This window comes from Saccopteryx bilineata, chromosome 11, assembly GCF_036850765.1.
Source record: "Saccopteryx bilineata isolate mSacBil1 chromosome 11, mSacBil1_pri_phased_curated, whole genome shotgun sequence".
In the NCBI taxonomy this organism is placed as follows: Eukaryota; Metazoa; Chordata; class Mammalia; order Chiroptera; family Emballonuridae; genus Saccopteryx; species Saccopteryx bilineata.
In genome coordinates, this window is record NC_089500.1 from 59,123,496 (window position 1) to 59,150,272 (window position 26,777).

The following is a 26,777-nucleotide window of genomic DNA, read 5'->3' on the forward strand; positions in this document are numbered from 1 at the left end:
CTCTTAGGTTTCATTTCTTTAACCCTGCCAGTAAGTCTGTTTCAGGGCTTGAAGCAGATGACCAACCGCAAAGGAATGTCTGATGTCACAAGAGAAGTCCTGACAAACTTCCATAAAAGACCCTCTTTGGTCCAGCAGCCAATGGGTTAACGTCCCACGACCCTTCTCACTCCTCCTCCCCCAAACCCTAAAAACCGAAGTCCCAGGGTGTGCCTGGCGCGACTCACCTTGCAAGCCAGCCGGGCAGGTTTTCTTTCAATAAAGCCTGTTACTCTGGTCTTGTCTGACTCCGATTAATTCTAACAAATACTATTCTAGCTATGGAACAAATGTAATAAATTATAACGCCCACGCTTTTTTTCACATGAATAGGGAGGGAAGGCTCCATGAGGGAGGCGGTTTTTGTCTGTTGTACTCCCCGCCGATTTTTCTGGTGCTTAGAGCAGTGCCTGACATACATATATGAGGGGTTCCATAAAAATTTGTTGAATGAACTACCAGTAAACGAGTGAACCACCTTTAGAACCCAGCCGCGCAGGCGCTAAATCCCTGGCGCGCTGCGCTTGCGCAGGGCCTTCCTGCCTTGCGCCCTGACAGGTGTCCGTTCCTCCTTTGCCTTACTAGATTTGAGCCCTGCTGGCCCCTGTAGCCGCTGGGTTGTGGCGCTGCCCTGGTTTCCTCCTCGGCGTTCCCACGCCTACTCAGCCAGCCTTCTCTTCTCCACGTCAGGGGCGGACTGGAGAGATGGCAGCACAGAAGATCAATGACGGGCTGGAGCACCTCGCCAAAGCTGAGAAATAGTGAGTTCGAGACTCTGATGTGGGCCTCTGTACGGGCGCTCGGGTCGTGCCCCTCGCAGGCCGGGTCTTAGCATCGCGGGGGTTGGAAGGAGGGAGTGACGGTGAGGGCGGCGGCGACGGAGGCCTGCGACGGGTCGGAAGCGCGGGCGCTGCGGGGCCGAAGCCCAGTCCCTCTCGGCGCACCCGCGCCGGAAGTCCTCGCGCGTTTTCGGGGTCGGTGGAGTGAAGGCTCAGCCGCTTTGACCCTAGACAAGGTTCCTGAAATTCTCACTGCGGACCCCTGTGCGTGGCGGCATCCCTTACTACGTGCCAGCAGTGTGTCTCCTCCCCCCTATTTGTGACCACCAGCGCTGTTCCTGGGGGAGATCAAGTCGCGCCGCCGAGAACCCCTGCCCTAAAAAGACTGCCTTGTGTTGGGGAGTGGGCTGGATTGACCCTGACGATTCCCCGGTGACCGCTGGTCATGTCCCATTGCCGTCTTCCTGGGGTCGAGAACTTCCTGAGTCATTTCATGTTTGTTTGGCCGGCTTATGATACGTCGGCACCCACAAATATCATATTTGCGGAACTGAATTGAATCTGCCTAATTCACACTCCCCTTCTTCTCGATTGCGTTATTACTCCCAACCAAGTTTTTCTTGGCAGTTCGAGATAATGGAAAGTGTGCATTGGGCTCTATATATCAGATGCTTCACATACCTAATCTGACATCTCCACGGCTTTCTAAATCGATTCTCATTACAGAAGAGAAAATGAGGCTTGGGGAAGCTTCCTAGCTTACCCAGGGCTACACAGTGGGAAGACACAGATTCGGTACTCCACCGGTAAAAAAGCCCAGGCTCTTTCTGTTGTACCACATCACTTCCGGCAGTGTGGAAGGTGCGACTTCCCACAGTGGTCTTGAGAACAAACACAACGTATTATCAGAATAGTGTGTGTGTGTGTGGACCCTGGCCGGATTGCTCAGTGGATCAGGTGTCCTTCCCGGCAGGCCGAGGCTGCAGGTTTGATCCCCCGTCAAGCTACATAGGCGAAGCAATCAATGAATGAACAATTAAATGGAACAACTAAGTGTAGCAAAAAATTGGTGCTTCTTTCTCTTTCTCTGTCCTGCTTCTCCTTCCCCACCCCTACCCCAAATCAATGGAAAAGTTAAAAGAAAAAAGAATAGTGTATGTAATAAGGATCATCCTAAAGCAGTGTTAACTATGCTTTGATAACTCAGAGGGAGAAAGAAGTTTTTTCTGCCTGGGGAAATTTAGAAACATGTATTAACAAAAGGTGATACATGAGCAGGGCCTGAAAAGTAAGACATTTAGAGGTGGGTAAATCCTGTGAGAGAATCTCCGCCCAGGATGTAGAATCTCTGCCTAGGATGTAGTTTGCACACAGGCCTGAAACGTGCTTGGGGAACGGTGAGTAGTTGAGTCCACAGTGTGAGCTAGACTTTGCTTGGATGGTCCTGAATCTTAGCTTTTCTGAGGGTCAAATAACCAGTGGGACATGGTTGGATATATTTTAGGCAAAAGAAATGTGGCATCCCTGGCCGATTGGCTCAGTGGTAGAGTGTCTGCCCAGCACGTGGATGTCTGGATTCAATTCCTGGTCAGGACACACAGGAGAAGCGACCATCTGCTTCTCCATCCCTCTCCTTTCCCCTTTTCTCTCTCTGTTTCTTCTCTCCTGCAGCCATGACTTGATTGGTTTGAGCTCATTGGCCCTGGGCACTGGGAATGGCTCCATTAAGCTTCTGCCTCAGGTGCAAAAATAGTTTGGTTGCCAGCATGGCCCAAGATGGGCAGAGCATTGGCCCTGGATGGGGTTACCTGGTGGATCCTGGTGGAGTGCATGTGGGTATCTGTCTATCTCCCCTCTTCTCATTTGGAAGAGAAGAAAAGAAATATGACAATGTGAAGAATGGACTGGGAGCAGAAAGAGTGAGAACCTTGGCATATTTAGTAAGCAAACATTTACAAAGTTGTCACCGTGTATCTGAACACCAGCTACTGTGGTTACTATGGTAAAAGGTGGTCTCTTCCTCAGATCTTAGTACTCATGGGAGGGTGGGCAAGTAAACAAATGAGGCAAAATCAGGTATTCTGTGCTAGAATAGAAGTACACAGTGGCTTCAGTTGAGATACAACGGAGGAAAGGTTGCTGTCCCCATAGTGGGAGGAATGGAAGAGGAGGGCAGGTGGGGAAGGTGACTTTCCCATTATAGGGCAGTAGGCCCTCCTGGGGAAGGCCTGAAATCCAGCAGCAGTGCAAGGGGCAGGGTTGGACAACATCCCTTAGAATTGAAAAGCTTGATGACTTGACTGGATGTGGAGGGAAAGGCTTGACCCCGGTATTTCTAACTTGGGAAACGAAACAGAGCGATGGAAAGACCTTCAGCAAAGCCAGGAACAGAGAGGTAAATGCATGTGATGGGTGGGCAGGACTAGGGCAGGGAGGTGTCAGATTAAGGCTTGAATGTGTTGTTTAAAGGTTCAGTTGGTGGCCAGTAAAGTGGGCTTGGAATCTAGGAGGGCTTGGAATTTAGGACAGACGATTTGATATTTATCTTCTAATGATAATAAGGTTCAATAGTGCCAAGTAGTTTTATAATTATAAAAAAATTAATCCCCTCAAACAGGTAGTGGGTTTTGTGGGTTTGGGTCCTCTGGAAATTGATTAAACTGTTGGGCCTCAACGGAATTTCTTTATTGAATCTTTTGACGAAAATAGTCAAAACAGATAGCCATTAAACTAAATTAACCAGAGTGCCTTCACACTTCTGTTAAAGATGCTCAGTTGACTGGGTATTTACTGTTTGTAAATCTCTAGCTCTTTCACATGTAGCCCCTTAGCACATGAGTGATTATACCTTGTTTTTTAAGGAATATTCAAAATTCTGTTGATACACAGAATACAGTGTGTCTGTAAAGTCATGTTGCACTTTTTTTTTTTTTTTCTTTTCATTTTTTCATTTTTCTGAAGCTGGAAACGGGGTGAGACAGTCAGACAGACTCCCGCATGCGCCCGACCGGGATCCACCCGGCACGCCCACCAGGGGCGATGCTCTGCCCACCAGGGGGCGATGCTCTGCCCATCCTGGGCGTCGCCATATTGCGACCAGAGCCACTCTAGCGCCTGAGGCAGAGGCCACAGAGCCATCCCCAGCGCCCGGGCCATCTCTGCTCCAATGGAGCCTTGGCTGCGGGAGGGGAAGAGAGAGACAGAGAGGAAAGCGCGGCGGAGGGGTGGAGAAGCAAATGGGCGCTTCTCCTGTGTGCCCTGGCCGGGAATCGAACCCGGGTCCTCCGCACGCTAGGCCGACGCTCTACCGCTGAGCCAACTGGCCAGGGCCATGTTGCACTTTTGACCGATCACAGGAAAGCAACAAAAAATGATAGAAATGTGAAATCTGCACCAAATAAAAGGAAAACCCTCCCAGTTTCTGTAGGATGATGTGGCAGCATGTGCGCATGCGCAGATGATGACATAACACTGTATATAGCGGAGCAGCCCATGGCCATGCCAGTCGAGATGTGGACAGAGGAAAGTTCAGTGTGTTCTGTGGCTCGCTAAATTCAAATCCTTGACCAAAGTGCAACGGGAATATCAATATCGGCGCGTTTATAACGAAGTGCCACCACATAGGAATAACATTACTCGGTGGGATAAGCAGTTGAAGGAAACCGGAAGTTTGATGGAGAAACCCCGTTTTGGTAGGCCATCAGTCAGTGACGAGTCTGTAGAGGCTATACGGGATAGCTACCTAAGGAGCCCTAAAAAATCTGTGCGTGAGCCCACATCGAACTGCACTGAATAGGTAGGAAACTGGGAGAGTTTTCCTTTTATTTGGTGTAGATTTCACATTTCTTTCGTCTTTTGTTGCTTTCCTGTGACCTGTCAAAAGTGCACCATGACTTTACGGACACACTGTATAATAGGTGTTTTGGAGTGGTGGGGGATTAAATTTTTATTGCGTCCTTCCTCAATTTTGTGGATTAGAGTGGACAGGCTGCAATTTAAAGTTTTTGTTCTGAGCAAAAATATTCTTGCTAAGCTTGAAAAATCGCTTTACAGATTTGTGTCTATGCCAGTATATACATGTAAAGCCAGTAGCCACCATCATGGCCATTCACATGCAGGTTCGGAATAGATTCAGACAGATGGTAATGAAACAACGGAGCCAAGAATTGGTGGGCCATTACCTTTAATCCTAGCTTGCACCCTACAGGCAAGTAAAAACACACACTGGGCTCCAAAACCCACTCATTCAGTGCTCACAAAGCTACTGACTTATCGGAGTTTCCTAGAATCAAAGGTTTCTAGCTCACCAGACTTATTCACCTCTGTTCCCCATCTCCTCTCTGCACAAACTCTGCACAAACTGGCTTCTCCTTTAGCATTCTGCCATCTTGGCTGCTTCTCCTGGCCTCCTCCACGTGGCCTTTCTGTACTCTCCTCTCTAATGCTAACCTCAGGAACAGAGAGCAAGCTCCCAGTCTGCCCCACTTTGTAGTGTAGATTCAAAACCTTTAATCCAATATATAAACTAGGAAATCTCTGATACAAAGTCACTTATCTGAGGCATAATGGGATTCCTCATGAGAGTGTACCACCCCACATCAAAAAGGGTGGGAAAGGTTTAGTCTTAAAACTAAGCCTTAGGCTATAAGGATCCTGCCTGCTTACAGCCTGTCCCCCAACACACATTAATATAATCACGCCCATCCCAAGCAAGAAGGGCAACTAATATCCATCTGAGTGACAGGCTTCCACGTGGGCAGCGCTATTTTTAACAAAGTGAGCATAATATATTTTATCTGCTCAACAATACACAAGTACAAATATAAATATATAAATTTAATTGGCAGAAAAATGTTTCTTTAAAGTTAGGGCCTGTGGGCCGTGCACACAGTTGTCTTAAAATGAAAGTGTGCTCCTGAGGGCTCTGGGGTTTCTCCATCTCTCAGGTAAGGCTGGAAGCTAACGCGTTACATTGAATGATGCGAACTGAATTGAAATTTAGAATCTAAGATGATGTTTATTTAGTTATTCTTATGCACACTCAGGCTTTATAGTCCCTAAATTTATGCAAAATTATTTTAAATTAAAGCAAGAAAATAAAATATTGCAGAAAGGGCAAGTAAGGTAAGGACTCAAACCTGAACGACCTTTGGTTTGGCATCTGAGAAGCCCATAGTGATCCTTGAAATCAGCTTATTTTCATAACATCCCTGTCTTTCTGGTATTCTTCCTGTTCACTGGTGGCTCATTTGCATCCTTTTTTGGTGACTCCCTTTGTTGCTCCTCTGAATGTTTGTATTCTATGGTTTTCTGCCCCCTCTCTAAGGTCTCCTTAGGGCAGGGGTCAGGAACCTATGGCTCACGAGCCAGATGTGGCTCTTTTGATGGTTGCATCTGGCTCGCAGACAAATCTTTAATAAAAAAAATGTTAAAAATATAAAACATTCTCATGTATTACAGTCCATTCATTTCTTTCTGCTCATGTTCATGGTTGCAGGTGGCTGGAGCCCATCACAGCTGTCCTCTGGGACAACACCAAATTTTTTTTTTTTTTGTATTTTTCTGAAGTTGGAAAAGGGAGGCAGTCAGGCTCCTGCATGCGCCCGACTGGGATCCACCCGGCATGCCCACCAGGGGGCGATGCTCTGCCCATCTGGGGTGTCGCTCTGCCGCAACCAGTGCCATTCTAGTGCCTGAGGCAGAGGCCACAGAGTCATCCTCAGCGCCCGGGCAAACTTTGCTCCAATGGTGCCTTGGCTGCAGGAGGGGAAGAGAGAGACAGAGAGGAAGGAGAGGGGGAGGGGTAGAGAAGCAGATGGGCGCCTCTCCTGTGTGCCCTGGCCGGGAATCGAACCTGGGACTCCTGCACACCAGGCCGACGCTCTACCACTGAGACAACTGGCCAGGGCCAACACCAAATTTTTATTGGATAATGTGGAATGTACATGGGTCATTGTATGGCTCTCACGGAATTACATTTTAAAATATGTGGCGTTCATGGCTCTCTCAGCCAAAAAGGTTCCCGACCCCTGCCCTAGGGGATCTTAATTGGGCCCTTGGCATAGCATATACTGATAACTCCATATTTAATCTCTGTCCTCTCCTGTGCTTCAGTCTCATAAATCCAAATGCTTGCTTGATGCTGTGCTTCAAGCTTTAATGTGCCCAGGGGCTTGTTACAGCCTGGCTTTTGCTGCCACCGTTTCTGGTTCAGTGGCTCCAGGATGGGACTCAACAATTTCCATTTCTAGCACATTTCCAGGTCTGGGGACCATGCACTGAGATTCTGTGCTATACTTGGATGTTATTCAGGCATTTCAGAATGAGGAAAACCATGTCTATGGCAGTGGAAAGGAAAATGGTGAGGTTGTATTAAATTGTAAAAATGGTTGGATGGAGATTGTCAGGATGGGGACTTGTTACCTGATGGCTCCTCTTCCTCTCTTTTTAATGGCCCATACAGCCGTTATAAGCAGACTTCTGACTTATAAATGTGGTTGGTAACCTCTAAGAGACATGTCTTTCTTTCATTTTAGCCTGAAAACTGGTTTTTTGAAGTGGAAGCCAGATTATGACAGTGCTGCTTCTGAATATGGAAAAGCAGGTATGGGTGACTATAGCCCTGTAACTCCCATGTGTAATCTTAAAGGAGGCTGATAACCTTTTCTTATACTTACTTACTCATAATGCTTCCTCTTAATGCTTCCTATAAGATTCTACTGATTAAACAACCACCAGCACCAGCCCAAGCCCTTGCAGTTTTTACACTTGTTAATTTCAAATGTGTTGAGGGCTGAGTCAGAGGTCTCCATACTTCTGCCTCTCGTAACAGCAGAGATGAGTAGGGTTGGCATAACATGGCTGCAGGTTTCAGCATTGTGTACATTCCTGAACTTCAGTTGTTTGCATATATTTCTAGTTTTGCCATCTCTGTTACTGAATAAAGATTTTAAGATTTTTGTTAATAAATTTTTTTAATTAGCTTATTGTGAACATCTAAAATCAGATGTTTGGTTCATGTTTTTTTTGTTTTTTTTTTTGTGTGTGTGTGTTTTTTTTTTTTAGTGAGTGAGGGAGAGGGAAAGAGACAAGGAAGGGAGAGATGAGAAACATCAACTTGTAGTTATATTATTTATCTCTTCATTGATTCTTTTTTATTTTTTGCCATTTTTCATTTTGTCATGTCACTGACTGAAGCAAAACAACACAACCTGCTGCTGCTTCACCCAAATCAGTGTTTTACTCGGCCCTTTCCTGACAGCTCAGTGAGTCATTAGCAAAAGGCCCAATGATTGCTTTAAAAAGGGGTACATTAATTGTCTCTCATGCGTGCCTTGACTGGAGGGCTCAAGCCAAGGCAGTGACCCCTTGCTCAAGCCAACGACCTTGGGCTTCAAACCAGCAACCTTTGGGCTCAAGTCAGTGACCGTAGGATTATTTTAATGATCCACGCTCAAGTTGGCAACCCCATTCTCAAGCCAGCAATCTTGGGGTTTCGCACCTGTGACCTCAGTGTCCAAGATCAACTATCTTCTGTACCACCACCAGTCAGGCCTTGGCATGTGTTTTTTATGAGCCTCACTTTGAGATATACTGATAACTGTTCATGAGTATTATCTGTATGTAAGATAAAAATGATCTGAAATATACAACAGACAGGCTTTACTAAATTTTTAGCATTTTAAATTATGGAATGATAGCTTTCAGCATATTGGATTATTTGGGGTATAAAGCATAATACGATTTGAAGTACCTGAATATATTTTCAGTTGTGTTTTGGTGATAGCCCTAATTACTTTTGTTATCCTGGCATAGAGATCATGTAGGAACTGTGCTTAATGACAAACTTTAGTTTTAGTATATCACTAAAGGAAAAAGAAATGGGGTAAATTGAAACTAATCAGTACAATGAAGGTGTAATTTTCTAGATAATAAAAGAAATGACAACAAATGAGTCATTAACCCTTTTTTTTTTAACCTTGAGTAAATTATCTCTGGTATTTATATATCATATTTAAAAGGAAAATTATTATTATTTTTTTTTTTAAATGTATTTTTTTAGTTTGCTCACTTTTTTTTTTTAGATTTTTTTTTTATTTATTCATTTTTATTAGAGAGAGAGAGGAGAGAGAGAGAGGGAGAGATAGAGAGAGAACAGGAAGCATCAACTCCCATATGTGCCTTGACCAGGCGAGCCCAGGGTTTTGAACCGGCGACCTCAGCATTCCAGGTCGACGCTTTATCCACTGCGCCACCACAGGTCAGGCAAAAAGGAAAATTATTCAAAGTTCAATCTTTATATAGATTTTATGGACACCTTGTATAAGAAGCCTTCGTAAGTGGAGGGCACAACAGTTTGCAAATTTCTACTAGGGAAATTTGACACAGTTGTTTTAGGAATTTCTGAGACCATGAGCTGCTTTCAAAAATAAATATTTCAGGTCCGATTTCCCTGTTAAAGCATTCTTTGTTTATTTTCTTTAAGAGTTTACACAAAATGTGTTTACAACAGAATAAATGTGGAAGTTCAGAGAGGGGGAAATAGTTTTAGAAGTTTATTTTCAATATCTTATTAAAGAGAATTTTAAGAGTCTTATTTTTTAAATTTTTTATTTATTGATTTTTAGAGAAGAAGAGGGGCAGCAGGAGCATTGGTATGTTGTTCCATCCAGGGGTCCCCAAACTTTTTACACAGAGGGCCAGTTCACTGTCCCTCAGACGGTTGGAGGGCCGCCACATACAGTGCTCCTCTCACTGACCACCAATGATAGAGGTGCCCCTTCTGGAAGTGCTGCAGGGGAGGCCAGATAAATGGCCTCAGGGGGCTGCATGCGGCCCGAGGGCCATAGTTTGGGGACACCTAAATACATTCACTGGTTGATTCTTGTATGTACTTTGACTGGGGATTGACCCCGACAACCTTGGAGTATTGGGGTGACACTCTGAGCTACCCTGCTAGGGCTTAAGAGTGTGTGTTTAATAAATAACTTTTTTTTTTTAAGTTGTATCCTTTTTATGTATTTGTAGCTAACCTTTAGTATGCTTACAAAAATCTCTAATACCATCTTTTATGGCAGTCCTAATTGTTTTGCTCTGATGATGACATTTTAAAACAGTGAGCAATGTATTTTAAGTCTTTAAATATTGAGATTTTTTTTTTCCCCACAGAAACCTATACAATGTAAAAAGCTTTAGTTTTAAAAAGCATTTTTAATTTTTTAGACATATATTTAAAGATTGTGCCAAAGAGGAGGGTTTATTGTAAAAGTAATGTATGTTCATTGGTCTTTGTTTCTAAATCATTGAGAAGATGGAGTAGGCTAGGAGTAGAGCACTGCTGGTGCGCTGTCATTTCTTTTTTATTAAATGTAAAGTCAGTGAAGCGAGGTACTGGTTTTTGTGACAGTACCTGTTATTTGGTGTGACTGATACAGTCTTAGTTTGTCAAAGCTTAGATGTTGGTGTTAGAAAGATTTATTGATTTGAGTGGAAGTATTACTGATTTTAGCAAATAGTCTATAATTAAAAAAACCTTTTGATAATACTTCTGAGTTATTGGTCATCAAAAAGTAAGAAAAATGCTTTTAGAAAAAGTAATACTTTATCATTTTATGAAACCGCCTAAGTATTTGATTAAAATAAGTATACATATTTTCTAATACTTTATACATGATGCAGATTTTGGTAATGATAAATTTGAACTCTTTAAAGTAGTGGAAATAGAAAGTCTTTTTGTTTTCTTTCAGCTGTTGCTTTTAAGAATGCCAAGCAGTTTGAGCAAGCGAAAGACGCCTGCCTGAGAGAAGCTGTCGCCCATGAGAACAACAGGGCGTATCTTTTTCAGCCTCTACAATAAGACTTGACAGTTTGCTGATTTTAAAAAAACACTTTATCTTCCCTTGTTATAAATTTGCTACATGTGGGTACAATGCTGTTAGAAAATGATCAGAAAAATATTCTTCCTTTTTAAACTCTGAAGGAACATTTGTAGAGATTTTTGATCATAGGGTCCACACTGCTTTGCAGAACTACCTTTGAGGGTTTATTTTTGTTTTTTTTCTGGATTTCCTTGACGATAATTTTACTGGGGATGAACTGAGGCGAACCCGTTGACAGGCTCTGAAGACTAAGGAGGAAGCATCAGTGGTAGGGGCGCTTAAGCTGCTGTAGAAGTATTTTTTTGTTTTTTAACAGAGACAGAGAGAGGGATAGACAGGGACAGACAGACAGGAACGGAGAGATGAGAAGCATCAATCATTAGTTTTTCGTTGCGCATTGCGACACCTTAGTTGTTCATTGATTGCTTTGTCATATGTACCTTGACCATGGGCCTTCAGCAGACCGAGGAACCCCTTGCTTGAGCCAGTGACCTTGGGTCCAAGCTGGTGAATTTTTGCTCAAACCAGATGAGCTCACGCTCAAGCTGGCGACCTCCGGGTCTCGAACCTGGGTCTTCTGCATCCCCCAGTCCGACGCTCTATCCACTGCGCCACCACCTGGTCAGGCTGTAGAAGTATTTTTAAAGTACAGTCTGCCTCAGGAACTTGAAATAAGATGTATAAGTCGTTTAAGACAATAACTTTTCCTGAAGGCTTTTAAAACCTATACTGAGAAATGCTTGTGGTGTCTCGCTGGTTACTGATAGCTGCATTTTAGTGAAACTTCAGACGAATGTGGGATGGAACTAGCTTAAAATCTAAGTGGCGTTTCTGTGAATTAGGGGGTTATAAGAGACATCAACAGGCATTAATTTATTTCTTTTTTACCTAATTTTAGGATTTCCTTTTTGGATCACAGCTGGGACACTGATTTAGTTACTTTTGTCTTTTAAATAGCACATATTTAGAAGTGGTTGATTTGCTTTTTTTTTCCTTAATTTTAACTGTTACACATCCATTCAGTCTTTTTCATGCTGCCAAGTAAGTAAATATTCTCCCACATTTTCATATGTTTGCAGATTGTTATGTTTTAAATGTTTTCCATAGGTCAGTAAATTCTTTCTAACATAAATTTGTAAAAGGTGAATTCTTTTGTATTGATTTAAATAAAATCATTTCCATTTATTTCAGTCTTCACCTGAACCTTACAAACTAAGCTCTCCTAAGATAAACATTTTATTCACTTAACACTTTTAGGACCATTTTGTTCAGTAACCTATGAAAAACCAAGTAAATTAGACTCTTTTTTTCCCTCTCTTTCTTGGTAGTCAATAGTGCCTATGAAGAAAAACATGGAGCTTTCTCTCTCCTGCTACTGGGGAGAGAGAGTACTTATTTGTTTCTGAACTTGGAGTTAGGCTTGTGAAATAGAAGCTCATTTAACCTTTCTGAGTCATACTGAATTTTGTATCTGCAAAATAAAATCCCTTCACCTCAGATGCCTGGTGTTTTTAAGGCATTACTGCCCATGAAAATGAAAAATCAGTATGTTGTGTGCTAATCCAAGCCTAAAGCCATATGTAGTGCCTGAGCCAGTTAAGAGTGAAATAACTTCCCTTAGCTGAAGCAGAAAGTTTCTCCTCCTCATTTCTTTAAGATCTCATCCAAGAAACTATATTCTCTTTGCAGAGCTTATGAGCAAGCTGGCATGATGTTGAAGGTCAGTAATGTTCTGTCACAACTGTTATATAGCTAAAAGGAATTAACTACATGGTGTTGAAGTAAACTTATGTTGAAGTTGAAAAGTGTCTTTGCTGTAAGGTAAGAGCTGTTATCCAAAGCATGCTAATTGGACCTGAGGGTGCCTTGTGTGTGTTATAAGATAGGGAGTTTTAAAAGTATATAAAATTTAGGAGAGAAAGTGTTGGAGGAAACTTGGCACCCCAAGGGTCTACATTTTGTAACCAGGAGAGAGCTAAACAAAGTGGGAGGTTTCTCTACTTTTGAGAACTTTAGGACATCTTAATGTAATAAAAATCTACAAGTATTTATTTTTTTACTACCCATGGGTTAGAGAAAGGAGAGATTTTGGCTTATTTTATAAATGTCAGCTGGCATTAAGAGAACCAAAGACTTAAGCTGTTGTTATTTAACTCTTTTTTTTTTTAATTGAATATTTTAATTAATATAGTTATGCTGCTTTTCATATTTCTGCTTATTAATAACAGGTTGGGAATTAACTTCCTGTTGTGAGACAGAACGTATTACGTTATGACATTGACTCTCCAAGTGTGCCAGTGGCAATTGAAATAGAACATTTTCCTTTCTATTTTTGTTCTCTAATATGGTAAACAGTTGTTTTGAATTATTTATTGTAAAGCCTTGTTTTAAGAACTTACTCTGTTTTTAATGTTTACAACTTCCATAATCTTAACTTACTGATTTTTGTAAGTGAATGCATGCTCATTGTAGAACACTTAGAAACAGTGAAATGATTCAGGAATGTTAGTTATTGCTGTTAGCATCTTTAGGTTTTTTCTTCTAGTTTTTTTCACATAAACATTTTCATTTATGGAGAAGACAGATAATGTTTACATACACTTTTATATCTTACAGCTTACAGTTAACCTTTTCAGGAAGGTTTTCTAATGTCATTTAAAAAATACTTTCATAATATATATCAAGGGCTTAAAGAGTTTCCATAGCCTTTGGCCTAGTAATTCTAATTCTAATTCTACCATAAAGAACTAGAGAGATAGCTTCCCCTAAGACAGGAAACTCCAAGATGCCTCATGGAATGGCCTGGACCTTGCGTCTACTATTAGGGTACACTGTCCCAGTACAGAAGTGCTGGAACACTAATCATGCATAATCTTGACAACCTCAGTTTATATTCTAGCAGCTGTACTAAGGCATTAGTTTTTATCAGGCTATTCAGAAATAATTTCCTTTTCTCTAATATCTTTAATGTGAGGATTTGAAAGGCGCTGCTTTGAATGAAGGTAGAAGAAACCTGTGAATAGAGGAAAAGATAAAAGAAAATGCTTTCTGGCATTCTCTTGTGTTTAAATTAAATACCTTTGAACAATCTTGGCACTATTAGGAGGTCTGAGCTACCTGTCCACAGTTCATTCGGAATGATAAAATTTCCACCATTTATCATACAAACCTTCATGTTCACCCCCCAGTGAGGCTCAGGAGGGGGCGGTTTGTAGATGGAGGCACTTGTGATTTCCTGTCCTGTTTGCTTCAGAGAAGCAATAAGGTGACTAAAGCACACAGGCCACTAAAAATAGGCATATTTTAATTTTGTTCTTTATGATTTTGCCATACTAGAAGAACACGTGAAGAGTATAAAATTGTATAACTTTTAAGTAGGCTGCCCGTTTTTTTATGGAGAGGTGTCAGTGTTGTGGTTGGGCCTCTGCTACTCTTAGTCATGCTTGATTTGATGCAAAAGCAGGAAGAGGCACTGAATTAATTTTTAAACACATAACTTAGATAATACTTACTTCATATTGCACTTTCACGTAGTGCTGCTCTGTTTTGTCTGCGAGGGCAGGACTTATGAAGGACAGTAGTGCCCCGTGATCTATTTCTTTAATCCCCCTCATTAGTTTTAGATTCTCGGTAGATATTTATTTAATGGATAAGTAAATCGGGGGAAGAAATGCTCTATAAAAGCCTAAGTAACCGTCAGCACTAAAGTGGGTGAAATAGATTTGTTAAGACTTACCTCCCCTTCCTACCAGATATCCTTCAACATATAAATACCATAGACACTTGAGTCTTTCCTTGATCTCTGGTTTCCATAACAAAAAGATTTTTTCACTGAAGGTCGAAGTTATAACCACTGATACCATTCCACTTGAGTTTGATAGCAATTTATTTTTTAGGATAGTGTTTTTTAGTCTGTTTACTGTTATAGATTTCTATAGCTAAATAATAATAAAAAAACATTTTAAAGTCTAGGAATGAGACCGGCAAGTTTTGCATCCTAAAAAATTTGTCAGCTTAGTGAGGGATTGAATTGGTATTGGTAGATTTGAAAACAATCCATGAGATGTCAGCATGGAATCTACTTTAAGATACAGCATGTCAACCCTGAGTAAATAATGTGTATATACTTTATATTGAGCTTTTAAGTGGATTTTTTAGTTTTTTAAAAAAGATATTAGACGTGAGGTCCACAGGGTGCTGAGGTTTATGGTTTAATGGTACAATATGGAGTGACTCTGTTGATAGCATTTGTCGTGGAAGGCGGTTGCAGACTCACATGAGCTCCAGGAGTCCGGGAGTGCTGCGGTGGGCCTGGGCGGGCAGTGCAGGAGGAACGGGGGGGGGGGGGGGGGGGGGGGGGGGGGGGGGGCACTGGGCGTGTAGCGCAGGAGTGCTGCGGTGGGCCTGGGCGGGCAGCGCAGGAGGACCGTGGGGGGGGGGTGCTGCGGTGGGCCTGGGCGGGTAGCGCAGGAGGACCGTGGGGGGGGGTGCTGCGGTGGGCCTGGGCGGGTAGCGCAGGAGGACCGTGGGGGGGGTGCTGCGGTGGGCCTGGGCGGGTAGCGCAGGAGGACCGTGGGGGGGGGGGTGCTGCGGTGGGCCTGGGCGGGCAGCGCAGGGGGAACGGGGCGGGGGAAGAGGGGGGGTGCTGCGGTGGGCCTGGGCGGGCAGCGCAGGAGGACCGTGGGGGGGGGGTGCTGCGGTGGGCCTGGGCGGGCAGCGCAGGAGGACCGTGGGGGGGGGTGCTGCGGTGGGCCTGGGCGGGTAGCGCAGGAGGACCGTGGGGGGGGTGCTGCGGTGGGCCTGGGAGGGTAGCGCAGGAGGAAGGGGGGGGTGCTGCTGCGGTGGGCCTGGGCGGGTAGCGCAGGGGGAACGGGGGGGGGGGGGGGGGGGGGGCGACGAGGCTGTTGCCAGGAGGTGGTTTGGTGGTATGCCTGCGCAGGACTGCTGCTGCTCAGCCCGGTGTGGGGTTGCTATGCTGGAATTCAAGCCTGCTGATTATATATATATATATTTAAATAGGAAGTCATAAAACAACTTGTTGAAGTATCTGATTTAAAAAATTCTGAATGGTTCAAACAACATGCTCTTAGAAATAAGATACAGCCCTTGGGCTACCAGTTTACAACCTTTGGCATAGGCCTTGTGTATAGTAGGGACTCAGTAGTGTTCAAAGAAGCTTGAATATTTACAACACTATAAAGAGCCAGTGTTTGGGTTCCTACTATTTGTATAGTTCCCTGAAATACTGTAAAGTGATGAGGAATTCTGTGTAGGAATGAACTGATACAGATTTGGTTTGGCTAACTAGAGCTTGATGGGAAAAATAGCCCTGTGAAGGCATTTCATTGCAGTGTATTTATCGTATAAGATTTAAGTCATTTCCTTTCATGAATCAGGGATAAAATAATTGAATTTCAGATGAACGTTGTCTTTCTCAAGTGGAAGCACTCGCTTCTCTGTGTGTGCCCTCCCTACAGGAGCTGCAGAAGCTGCCTGAGGCCGTGCAGCTGATCGAGAAGGCCAGCACCATGTACCTGGAGAACGGCACCCCCGACACGGCCGCCATGGCCCTGGAGCGGGCGGGGAAGTGAGTGTGCGGGCGCTCTCGGCACAGAAGCCAGCCTCTTTTTGTTTTAATGAAGTCCTTTGAAAAGCAAGTTTTCAGTTTCTCTTACGTCAAATTTTCTTGTCTGATTTAGGCTTATAGAAAATGTAGACCCAGAAAAGGCTGTGCAGTTATATCAACAGACAGCTAATGTGTTTGAAGTAAGTTGGAACTTTAGTTTTTCTTTAAGTGTTCTTAGAATGTTCAGAACATGTAGGAAAACAGAAACGCAGCAGCTACTTTTCAGAACTTTTCTGTGCTCATAGCTGTTTTTCCCCTTCGAGAGTTATAAATGGACAGCTGCTTTGGTGTTGCCTCCCAACCTCACCCCTCACCCCCATCTTGAGTGCTGTTATTTTTATTAGACGATGATTGGAGGAAGGAAGATTCCTACGTTAAAGCAGCCAACACTCTTCATTTGGTTCTTTAGAATGAGGAGCGTTTACGACAGGCAGTGGAATTACTAGGAAAAGCCTCCAGACTGCTGGTGCGCGGACGCAGGTGAGTTTCCCAAAACTGTGTTCATGTGTGTCCACACACATTTTTCGTTTGTGTTTGAAACTGTTAAGTAATTTTGGTGACAGCTTGTTAATCTTTTTGGTGTGAACCACAGATGCACCAGGTGACCCAGTAGAAAAATTGATGTCTATAAGATGGCACACTGAGTTAAATAAGAAGATCTGCTGTTTTTCTAAAGTGTATTCTCATGCATTATGCTTTTATTTTTTTTTTAATTTTTTAAAATTCATTTTAGAGAGGAGAGAGAAAGGGAGAGAGAGAGGAGATAGAGAGGAGAGAGAGACAGGAGGGAGGAGCTGGAAGCATCAACTCCCATATGTGCCTTGACCAGGCAAGCCCAGGGTTCGAACCGGCGACCTCAGCATTTCCAGGTCGACGCTTTATCCACTGCGCCACCACAGGTCAGACATGCATTGTGCTTTTATTGGTTAAGACCTGGCTCAGCAGGATGAGAGAGAGCAGATTTCTTGATGGGATAAATTATAATGTCTCTTTCATAAAGTGAAATAGTTATATAGACATGAGTAACAATGTGCCCTAAATGCTCACCCATGAAAACAGACAGCTTTTTGCTAGCCAGACTCATTAAATAGGGTATTTGCTTTTTATCCTTTAAACATATGGCTTAAAGCACAAATAGCTGGATCCCAGAAGCCTAGAATTCCTATTGAATTTTCCTTTGCTCTTACTGTACCTCAATTTAAGCTTAATACACAATTTCTGTCATTCATGAAATTCTGTTATCTGAGATCTCATTTAATAACATTTAAGATAAACACCTTTAGGAGACTCTAAGTCTGAAACTAGATATTTGAACTGAAGTTTGCTCCTAGCTGTCCAGTGGCAGGAAAGACCCCAGACACATTTTGTCAAGGAATTAAAAAGAATGACTGAAGGTCCGTTTCTGAGACAGAATTCAAGTTTTTTCTTCATTAAAACTACAGATTCTAGAATATGATTCAAACATTTAGAGTAGTATCAGAATAAATTAATAATAGAATTAATAACTATTAAATATTCTCAAATACAGCTTTGTAAGACTTTTTTTTAAATTGATTTGGGTGTTTGTTTTGGTCTACACAATAACATTTTTATTTTGCTTTTAAATTAGGACTTTGTATTAAACAATGAAGCAGAATCTAATTTACAGACCAGCCTTGGATCATTATCTTTATTCATCTTGATAATATTGGCTTCCTAGAAATGGAAGGAACTGAGATGCTAACTGGAATTGCCCGCTGATGAAGGGCGGTGTGATAAGTTGAGGCGAGTCTCGGACTGTGTCCTGAGGAACACAGCTGTGTGGTGCTTTCTGGCCGTTGCAGGGCCGCTGAACGGAAGGGTAGATTCGGCTTTGTGAGCAAGCCCCGCAGACCGGGCACGCAGAGACAGGAATGGTGTCTTTGACTCTTTTTAAATTTTCCAATAATAAAAATTGATTACAGTTTACTCAGGAATCTTAAAGAATTTGGTATTTTGAAAAGTGTCACCCGGGTACGTGTAGTATGGAAGAATTAAAAGTCACTGCCATAATAGTTCTATCAGGAGTTTAAGTAGTGCAGGGTAAGAAAACATGGAGAATTACTAATAATCGAAAGATGATTGAGGTAATTTATGTGCTGTTTGAATATCTTGAATTTATACTTTGATTATAATCTGACTTGAGGCTATCAGTTGCCCAAAAGAACTAAAACAGTGCTAATTTTATACTTTATAAATAACATCTGATAGTGTGGCATGAAATTTAAAATTTTGTTATCATTTAGTTAAGATGCTTATATTTTTACATTAACCTGAGACTGTAAGATTTAATTCTAACTAAATAATTTGTGTCTTGATATAGCAAAATTAAGTAACCTATTTAATGCAGTGATATTAGTCTCCTGTCTCTCCATCATTCTGGAGAGTCGTAATGCAGAAATGAGATTTTAGTTTAGGTCGCATCCAGGAGGCCTTAAATCAGTCCTAGATCAGTGTCCTCGTTTCCTCCTGGGAAAGACCTTTCCAACAAGTTGATCTGACTTAGCAGTAAGCCTTTCTGTTTCTGTGCCTTCCAAAGACCTGAGGCAGCTGAGCAGATTGGCACACTGTGTGGTTGGCTCTCAGTGACCCCAATCCAGAGACCTCTTTCCCTGAGCTGTGCTGGATCCCAGTGAGCAAGAGAATATGACGTTCATTTCAGTTTACCACTCTCAACCGTACCTCACTCCCTCTTCTAAGACTCACTTTGCAGAGGAAAGTTCTTTCCACTAATCATCTGAAACAGTCCCTGGATTCTAAACTCAGGGAGGGCTAGGGGCCTGTGGGGGGTTGGGCAGGAGAATACTAGCTGAGGATAATCAATGGGTTTCTATCTTGTGTAACCATCCCGTCCAGTGTGATGCCTAAGTTTGTTGTAGATGAGGATAAGCTTTGTTGGCAATGTGATGAATCAGCTGAAAAATTTTATAGAAAGTTAAAAATGTATCCTGGATTCAGGAAGTAGTGGGGGCCAGAGGAGGACTTTTGAGTCACTGTAAGGGAGGTGTCCATTGAAAGCTGGGTGGAGTGAGGTCCTTGACAGATTCCTGTCATGTGCATATAATTTTTATGGGGCTTACATTTTGTTTTATTTTTGAATTACAGGAAAATAAATTCTCTTTTCTTTCTTTTTTTTTTTTTTTTCATTTTTCCAAAGCTGAAAACAGGGAGACAGTCAGACAGACTCCCACATGCGCCCGACCAGGATCCACCCAGCATGCCCACCAGGGGGTGATGCTTTGCCCCTCTGGGGCGTCGCTCTGTTGCGACCAAAGCCATTCTAGCGCCTGAGGCAGAGGCCACAGAGCCATTCCCAGCGCCCGGGCCATTTTTGCTCCAATGGAGCCTCGCTGCGGGAGGGGAAGAGAGAGACAGAGAGGAAGGAGAGGAAGGAGAAGCAGATGGGCGTCTTTCCTGTGTGCCCTGGCCGGGAATCGAACCCGGGACTCCTGCACGCCAGGCTGACGCTCTACCGCTGAGCCAGCCGGCCAGGGCCTCTCTTTTCAACAAATCAGATACATTTTATTTCTTTAAGCAGAGGAGGGATAGGTGGTGATGGAGGGTGACTTGATATACAGATGATGTGTTGTAGAATTATATACCTGAAACCTATATAATTTTATTAACGTCATCCCAATAAATTCAATAATTTTCTTAAAGAATTAATGCTGTTTTATTATAAGCACTAAATAACTTTCAGTATACATTTGAAAATAGATGACTATATACCAAATTTATGGACTTATAGCAAAGTTGGTCAACTTTTTGTTACTACAAATCTATATAATGTAATGGTATTTTTATGCCATAGAAATAATTCATGTATGCAGAACATAGCCTTTATAGTTAAATTCATGAAAAGCTTAAAATACTGAGATTTCTAAATAGAATGATATAATCGGGACATTGTGAGCATAGAATGTTGTGATATAGTTTATTTTTTAAATCAGGCCTGACCTGTGGTGGCGCAGTGGATAAAGCGTCAACCTGGAAACGCTGAGGTCGCCGGTTCAAAACCCTGGGCTTGCCTGGTCAAGGCACATATGGGAGTTGATGCTTCCTGCTCCTCCTCCCTTCTCTCTCTCTCTCTCTCTCTCTCTCTCTGTCTCCTCTAAAATAAATAAAAAATAAAAATAATTTAAAATAAATCAGGATCTGTGATAAGCTCATGGTCACAATTAAAAATGATTTGGATACGTGTAATTATTCTGTATTGATTCTCCGTTTCTGCCTAACAGATAACCAGAATCCTAGCAGCTTAAAACCCCATTCACTCATCATCTCTCGGGTTTGCAGGCCAGGAGTCCCACACAGTTTAGCCAGATTCCCTGCTCAGGGTCTCTCCAGGCTCATATCACAGTGTCAGGTAGAGCTGTGACTTCATTCCAGGGTCACTGGTTGCTGGCAGAATTCCCTTCCTTGCATCTGTAGGTCACAGATCCCTGTTTCTTGTTGACTTTTGGGCCAGGGGCCACTCTCAGCTCTAGAGTACGTGCAGTTCCTTAGCACATGCCCTCGGAGTGACTTACAACGTGGTAGCTTGCTTCTTCTTTAAGGTTGGCAAGAGCACAGCTCTCTTGAAACCCAATCACTGACCTTTCAAGGGCTCACTGATTAGGTCAGGCCCATCTGGAAAATCTTTCTTTGATTTACTCAAAATCAGTTTAGTATTCTCACAGGAGTGGTATCCCATCGTATTCAGAGGTTGTGCCAGCATTCAAGGGGAGGTTATACAGGGACTGAATATGAGGAGCTAGAGTCTTGGAAGGCAGTGTTAGAATCTGCTACCATGCCCACCTTGTAAGTCAACTTTGTTCCCACAGTATAGCAAGTTGATCTTCGGAAATTCAGAATACATTTCTCTGATGAATACATTCTCTTACTTTATGAGACAGTGAATTGACAAGGCACAGCCCATTAAAATTCAAATTAATTTATAATGTCAGCTATCCCAAGCCACAGTATTTATTTTTGTATGCAGATATTTTTTAAAAAGTGATTAATATAGAAAAATACAGTGTGATGTTTCTGAATGTATGTGTGTTTTTAAAAACGTTTTATTTATTGATTTTACAGAGAGAGGAGGTAGGGAGGAGTGAGAAGTAGCAACCCATAGTTGCTTTACTTTAGTTGTTCATTGGTTGCTTGTCATCCTTGACCGGGCAAACCCAGGGTTTCAACCCAGTGTCCTCAGTGTTCCATGTCGACAGTGTGTCCATTGCGCCACCACAGGCCAGGCTCATTTCTGTGCTTTTAATTTAGTCATAGCAAGGCCTTTTTCTGTATCCTAACAGTACAGACTGCTCTGTTTGGCTGTTGAGATGAGAGAGAGGGGGAAAGACTCAAATTCACCCAGTCACAGATGTTAGGAAGGGAGTCCTGGAACTGAGAGCATACTACGGCTTTACTATGAAGATCTGAGTAGGATGTGATGAGGTATGGGTTGAGGAAGCAAGAAAGGGGGCCGCTTGGAGTGTCGGAGGAAGATTTTGGGGATCCTTTCCTCTCCTTCTGCCATTGGAGTGGGATGGAAGAAAAGGAAAGTGTGTGAGAGTAGACAGAAAGAGATGAGCATTGAGGATCAGACATGGCGGGAAGGACTTTGCTGGCCTCAACTGCCCGCCCTCCGCTGCTGCCCTTGTCTGCACCAGGTGCTGTCAGGGCCACCGAGGCAGCGGTGCGGATGCAACAGTGGGGACAGCGGAGAGGCTCTTCGGCGGGAGGCTGTGCTCTCAGGGATCTGGGTGGCCTTTCAATGGGAGGAAAGAAATCTGGGATGATTAAATTGAAGGCTGTTTTTTTTTTCTTTTTTTTAGCCGCTGGATAACGGCAGTTTTTTGTTTTGTTTTGTTTTGTTTTGTTTTTTGTTTTGTATTTTTTTGAAGCTGGGAACGGGGAGGCAGTCAGACAGACTCCCGCATGCGCCCAACCGGGATCCACCCTATGCCCACCAGGGGGCGATGCTCTGCCCATCTGGGGCGTCGCTCTGTTGTGACCAGAGCCACTCCAGCACCTGAGGCAGAGGCCACGGAGCCATCCTCAGCGCCCGGGCAAACTTTGCTCCCATGGAGCCTTGGCTGTGGGAGGGGAAGAGAGAGACAGAGAGGAAGGAGAGGGGGAGGGGTGGAGAAGCAGATGGGCGCTTCTCCTGTGTGCCCTGGTCAGGAATTGAACCCGGGACTCCCGCACGCCAGGCCGACGCTCTACCACTGAGCCAACTGGCCAGGGCCAAAGGCTGTTTTTTAATATATTTATAAACATTCATAAAGCAAGTGTTGAACTTGGTAGATACTGATTAATGATCGTTACCAAACTTAAAACTGTCCATTTGAAGTAACCCTTCCATAAGTTCTCTTGCTTTGCTGTCTGCTTGATGCCTACAGGAACAAGTTGAACACTTAAAAGACAAGCCAAATGAGCAAGGCTCATGGAAACAGGCTGGGGAGCAGTTGCTATAATGCCTGTTACTGTCTGTTTCTCTGAACACTGTAACATCAAATATGTTACAAGAAGACCTCTGCTACAGGGCATTTAGACCTACCTGCCTTTGTTACATTTCTTTGTTTTGTCTTCAGGTTTGATGAGGCGGCACTCTCTATTCAGAAAGAGAAGAATATTTATAAGGAAATTGAGAATTATCCAACTTGCTATAAGGTATGTTTTGAAAGTTCTTATTTTTGTCTTTATATTAGATAATTTGTCTTTTTTTTTTTAATTGAATTTCTTGAGGTAACATTGATTAATAAAATTACATAGGTTTCAGGTATGCAATTTAGGTATTTCTTATTGGCATAAATATATATTTATCTACAACTAGATTCCATGGCTATTTGTATATTTTTTGAAATAATGCTTTCTGGGTCTCCATTTTTGACCAAGTTGGAGTGAAGCCCATTGTACTGTAGCCTCTCTCTCCTGTTGATTACAACTAAAACTTCCAGACAAAATAGAAGAAGCAGTTCTCTGAAAACTGAATAGAGCAGGACGGCGGAGGGGAGTAAACACTTAGGAGAACCAGCCCAGGGCCGGGTTCCCAGGGTTTCCGCTCTCTCCTCGTGTGGCACTGACTTACAGGAAGCGCAGTCATGAAGCTGGGCAGCAGGGGTCCAGAGCTGAAACTCCCGGAGAGCCCACCCACCTCACTGTCTACGCACAGGAACCGGGAGGAGAGGCCCCATTGTTCTCCCCTCTCTGTCCCTTGGCTTTACTCTGGGGAAGCCCTAGTCATGGGGCTGTGCTGGTGGGCACAGGCTGGTGGGCACAGGCAGATGGCCTGCCAGTGGAAACCCGGGCTCTGTGACCAGAGCAGCTGGGAAGATGAGCTGAGCGAGCAAGGAGAAAACCCCAGAAGGGCGAGCTGGAATAGGGAGTTCTCCAGCGTGTGTGGCCCACACAGTCCTGGGTTTACTCTCCAGCGTGATATCGGGACAGGCCCGGAGGCAGAGCATGGGCTTCAAGAACTGCATTGAGGTTGAACCGCGGCCAGGGCTCCTAGCATCTTTGCCAGGCTCGTGCGGAGGGCAGAGCGCAAGCAGCATGGAGGGACTGAACTGAGACTAGAGCCTCTGCCACCAGGAGCAGACAGAACGCAGTCTGAGCCTGACTGGGCAGTCCCTGCTGGAGATCCAGCTCTCCTGAGAATGACAGGAGAGGCTGTGCAGCATGACATTCACGGGGTCCAGATGCAGTCCCAAATCACTGATGGGAAGAACCAGGAAAACACGACCAGTTTTTAAGAGAAAGACAACTGATGCCAACCCAGAGATGACCCGTGCAGTGCAGTGGTCAGGTCAGGCTTCGCAGCAGCTGTCGTCATTGCTGCATGAGGCAGACGTAATGCAGGTGAATGACTGGAGGACAGATTTTTTATTTTAATAGAAACTGTAAAAATGAACTAAATGAGAATATTAAAACCTTAAAAGCAGTATCTGACAAAATACTAGATGGGCTTAATGGAAATGAGAAGATTCAGGAAACTTAAAGTTAGATCAGTAAGAGTTATCTGAAAAATAGAAAAAAGATTAAAGAGCTATTTTGCCAGCAAGATCTTATCAGTCACGTTTGATCTTATTAATGCTTTTGTTGGCTAATAAATAGTATCATTTCTTTTATCGAAAGTTTTTCTTCTACTTTTTCCTAGTATCTATTTAAGAATTCCAAAGTATAATTATAGAGTTATGTTCCCACCCCCATTTTTATTCTGTTTTCAAAATGAAACCTATATAGGTTTTTAGAAGAAATTTTCTTTAAAATGTGTCATGGTGCCCTGGCCGGTTGGCTCAGTGGTAGAGCGTGGGCCTGGCGTGCAGAAGTCCCAGGTTCGATTCCCGGCCAGGGCACACAGGAGAAGTGCCCATCTGCTTCTCCACCCCTCCCCCTCTCCTTCCTCTCTGTCTCTCTCTTCCCCTCCCGCAGCGAGGCTCCATTGGAGCAAAGATGGCCCGGGCACTGGGGATGGCTCCTTGGCCTCTGCCCCAGGCGCTAGAGTGGCTCTGGTTGCAACAGAGCGATGCCCCGGAGGGGCAGAGCATCGCCCCCTGGTGGGCTGAGCGTCACCCCCTGGTGGGCGTGCCAGGTGGATCCCGGTCGGGCGCATGCGGGAGTCTGACTGTCTCTCCCCGTTTCCAGCTTCAGAAAAATACAAAAAAAAAAAAAAAAAAATGTGTGGTGGTATGGGCCTCAGACTGGCAGTGTCAGGACCACCTGGGAGCTTGTTAGAAACGGCAGGACCTCAGGCTTGCTCTGGGCCTGCTGACTCAAAGCCTTCATTCACTCTAACAAGACCCCGGGGTAGTCTGTGTGCACATTATAGTTCGAGATGAACTAAATTAGGGATCCAATACTTTCAGCCTTTTGTATAGTGCATTTTCACCAATGAAATAAAAGTTGGCTTTGCATCTCATTTGCATATTTGTACATCTTTCTTTGACTTCTCATTTGCTTTTCTGATGTTCTTGTTTAATAAAAAAAAAATTAAATGTTTTTATCGCTTCATATTCATTTTGAAATATCCCCTAATTTTTGTGAGCATCATATTTCAGGGTACTATTTTCTCAGCTGTCGTCTGGAAGTTACTGTAGAATTTGTAAATCTTGCTGTATAAAACCAAAACTTCGAAAGTTAAATTTCAGATGTGGGGAAATTGACTTTATTAAGTAGATACAAATCTGGACCATAATCACTCTTTTCTTTTAGAAGACAATTGCTCAAGTCTTAGTTCACCTGCACAGGAATGACTACGTGGCTGCCGAGAGGTGTGTCAGAGAGAGCTACAGGTATGAGCTGCAGCGCTGTCTTGGCCGGCCGTGGCCTTTGTGTTCATTTGAGATTACTGCCTCGACAAGTAATCCCGGCATGAGAGGAGCTCTGGACTCTATTTCAGTTCTTACAGCAGGGTTTTTACACATTACATTCTTTCTTGTGTTTCTCTCCTGGGAACGTCCATGGAAATGAACGACTTGAATGATTTTGTTATATTTGCTTTCTAAGAAAAAAAGAACAGAAAACAAAAGAAGGAAGGGAGGGAGAAAGGGAGGACAAAAACATCCTCAGAACAGATGTTACAGGAAGATCTGAATAAGTGATTTTCCTGTCAGAGATGTTTGAAGCAAGCAGTCTCAGACTGGGCACTGTTGACATCTTGGGCTGCAGAATTCTTAGGAACAGGTGGAGTGTGTGACTTGTGTTTGCTCCAGCATTCCAGGGTTCAACGGCAGTGAAGACTGTGCTGCCCTGGAGCAGCTTCTTGAAGGGTATGACCAGCAAGACCAGGACCAAGTGTCGGAGGTCTGCAACTCACCGCTCTTCAAGTACATGGACAATGACGTAAGTGGCCTTTTGGCTTGCTTTCTTCTTTCTTCTTTTTTTATTTTTATTTTTTTATTTTTTTACAGAGACAGAGAGTGAGTCAGAGAGAGGGATAGACAGGGACAGACAGACAGGAACGGAGAGAGATGAGAAGCATCAATCATTAGTTTTTCGTTGCACATTGCAACACCTTAGTTGTTCATTGCTTTCTCATTTGTGCCTTGACCGTGGGCTTTCAGCAGACTGAGTAACCCCTTGCTGGAGCCAGCAACCTTGGGTTCAAGCTGGTGGGCTTTTTGCTCAAACCAGATGAGCCCGCGCTCAAGCTGGCGACCTTGGGGTCTCGAACCTGGGTCCTCTGCATCCCAGTCTGATGCTTTATCCACTGCGCCACCGCCTGGTCAGGCTTCTTCTTTCTTTTTGAATGGAGGAGGCCTCTAATGAGATGCTGTCTCATGAACTTGTGAGATTTTTCTCTCTCTACTTTTTACCTGAAGATACTTACAGAAAGGGAACTTAGCATTTGCACTGAATTTCATTATAAGTTTAGGTTGTTTGAATGTTAACCATGTAGATTTACAGCCAGATATTTATGTATCTGTGTTGACCATACATGTATTTTTAAATTCA

General features: G+C 43.4%; 1 protein-coding gene and 1 non-coding gene across 2 annotated transcripts in view; one reads left to right on the forward strand and one right to left on the reverse strand.

Moving 5' to 3' along the window:
- The first annotated feature begins 612 nt into the window (after positions 1-612).
- Positions 613-26,777, forward strand: part of NAPG (NSF attachment protein gamma) — a 31,574-nt gene continuing 5,409 nt past the window's right edge. Inside the window, exons 1-11 of the mRNA XM_066246918.1 lie at positions 613-800; positions 7,355-7,422; positions 10,565-10,649; positions 11,720-11,737; positions 12,386-12,416; positions 16,174-16,283; positions 16,396-16,462; positions 16,732-16,802; positions 22,916-22,994; positions 25,536-25,615; positions 26,036-26,165. Coding sequence (XP_066103015.1) covers positions 745-800; positions 7,355-7,422; positions 10,565-10,649; positions 11,720-11,737; positions 12,386-12,416; positions 16,174-16,283; positions 16,396-16,462; positions 16,732-16,802; positions 22,916-22,994; positions 25,536-25,615; positions 26,036-26,165 — 795 coding nt within the window. The 5' untranslated portion in view covers positions 613-744. The remainder of the gene's footprint in view (positions 801-7,354; positions 7,423-10,564; positions 10,650-11,719; positions 11,738-12,385; positions 12,417-16,173; positions 16,284-16,395; positions 16,463-16,731; positions 16,803-22,915; positions 22,995-25,535; positions 25,616-26,035; positions 26,166-26,777) is intronic.
- Positions 7,993-8,126, reverse strand: LOC136315826 (small nucleolar RNA SNORA21). The gene has a single exon (XR_010727604.1). It is a non-coding gene; the product is annotated as a small nucleolar RNA SNORA21 (small nucleolar RNA).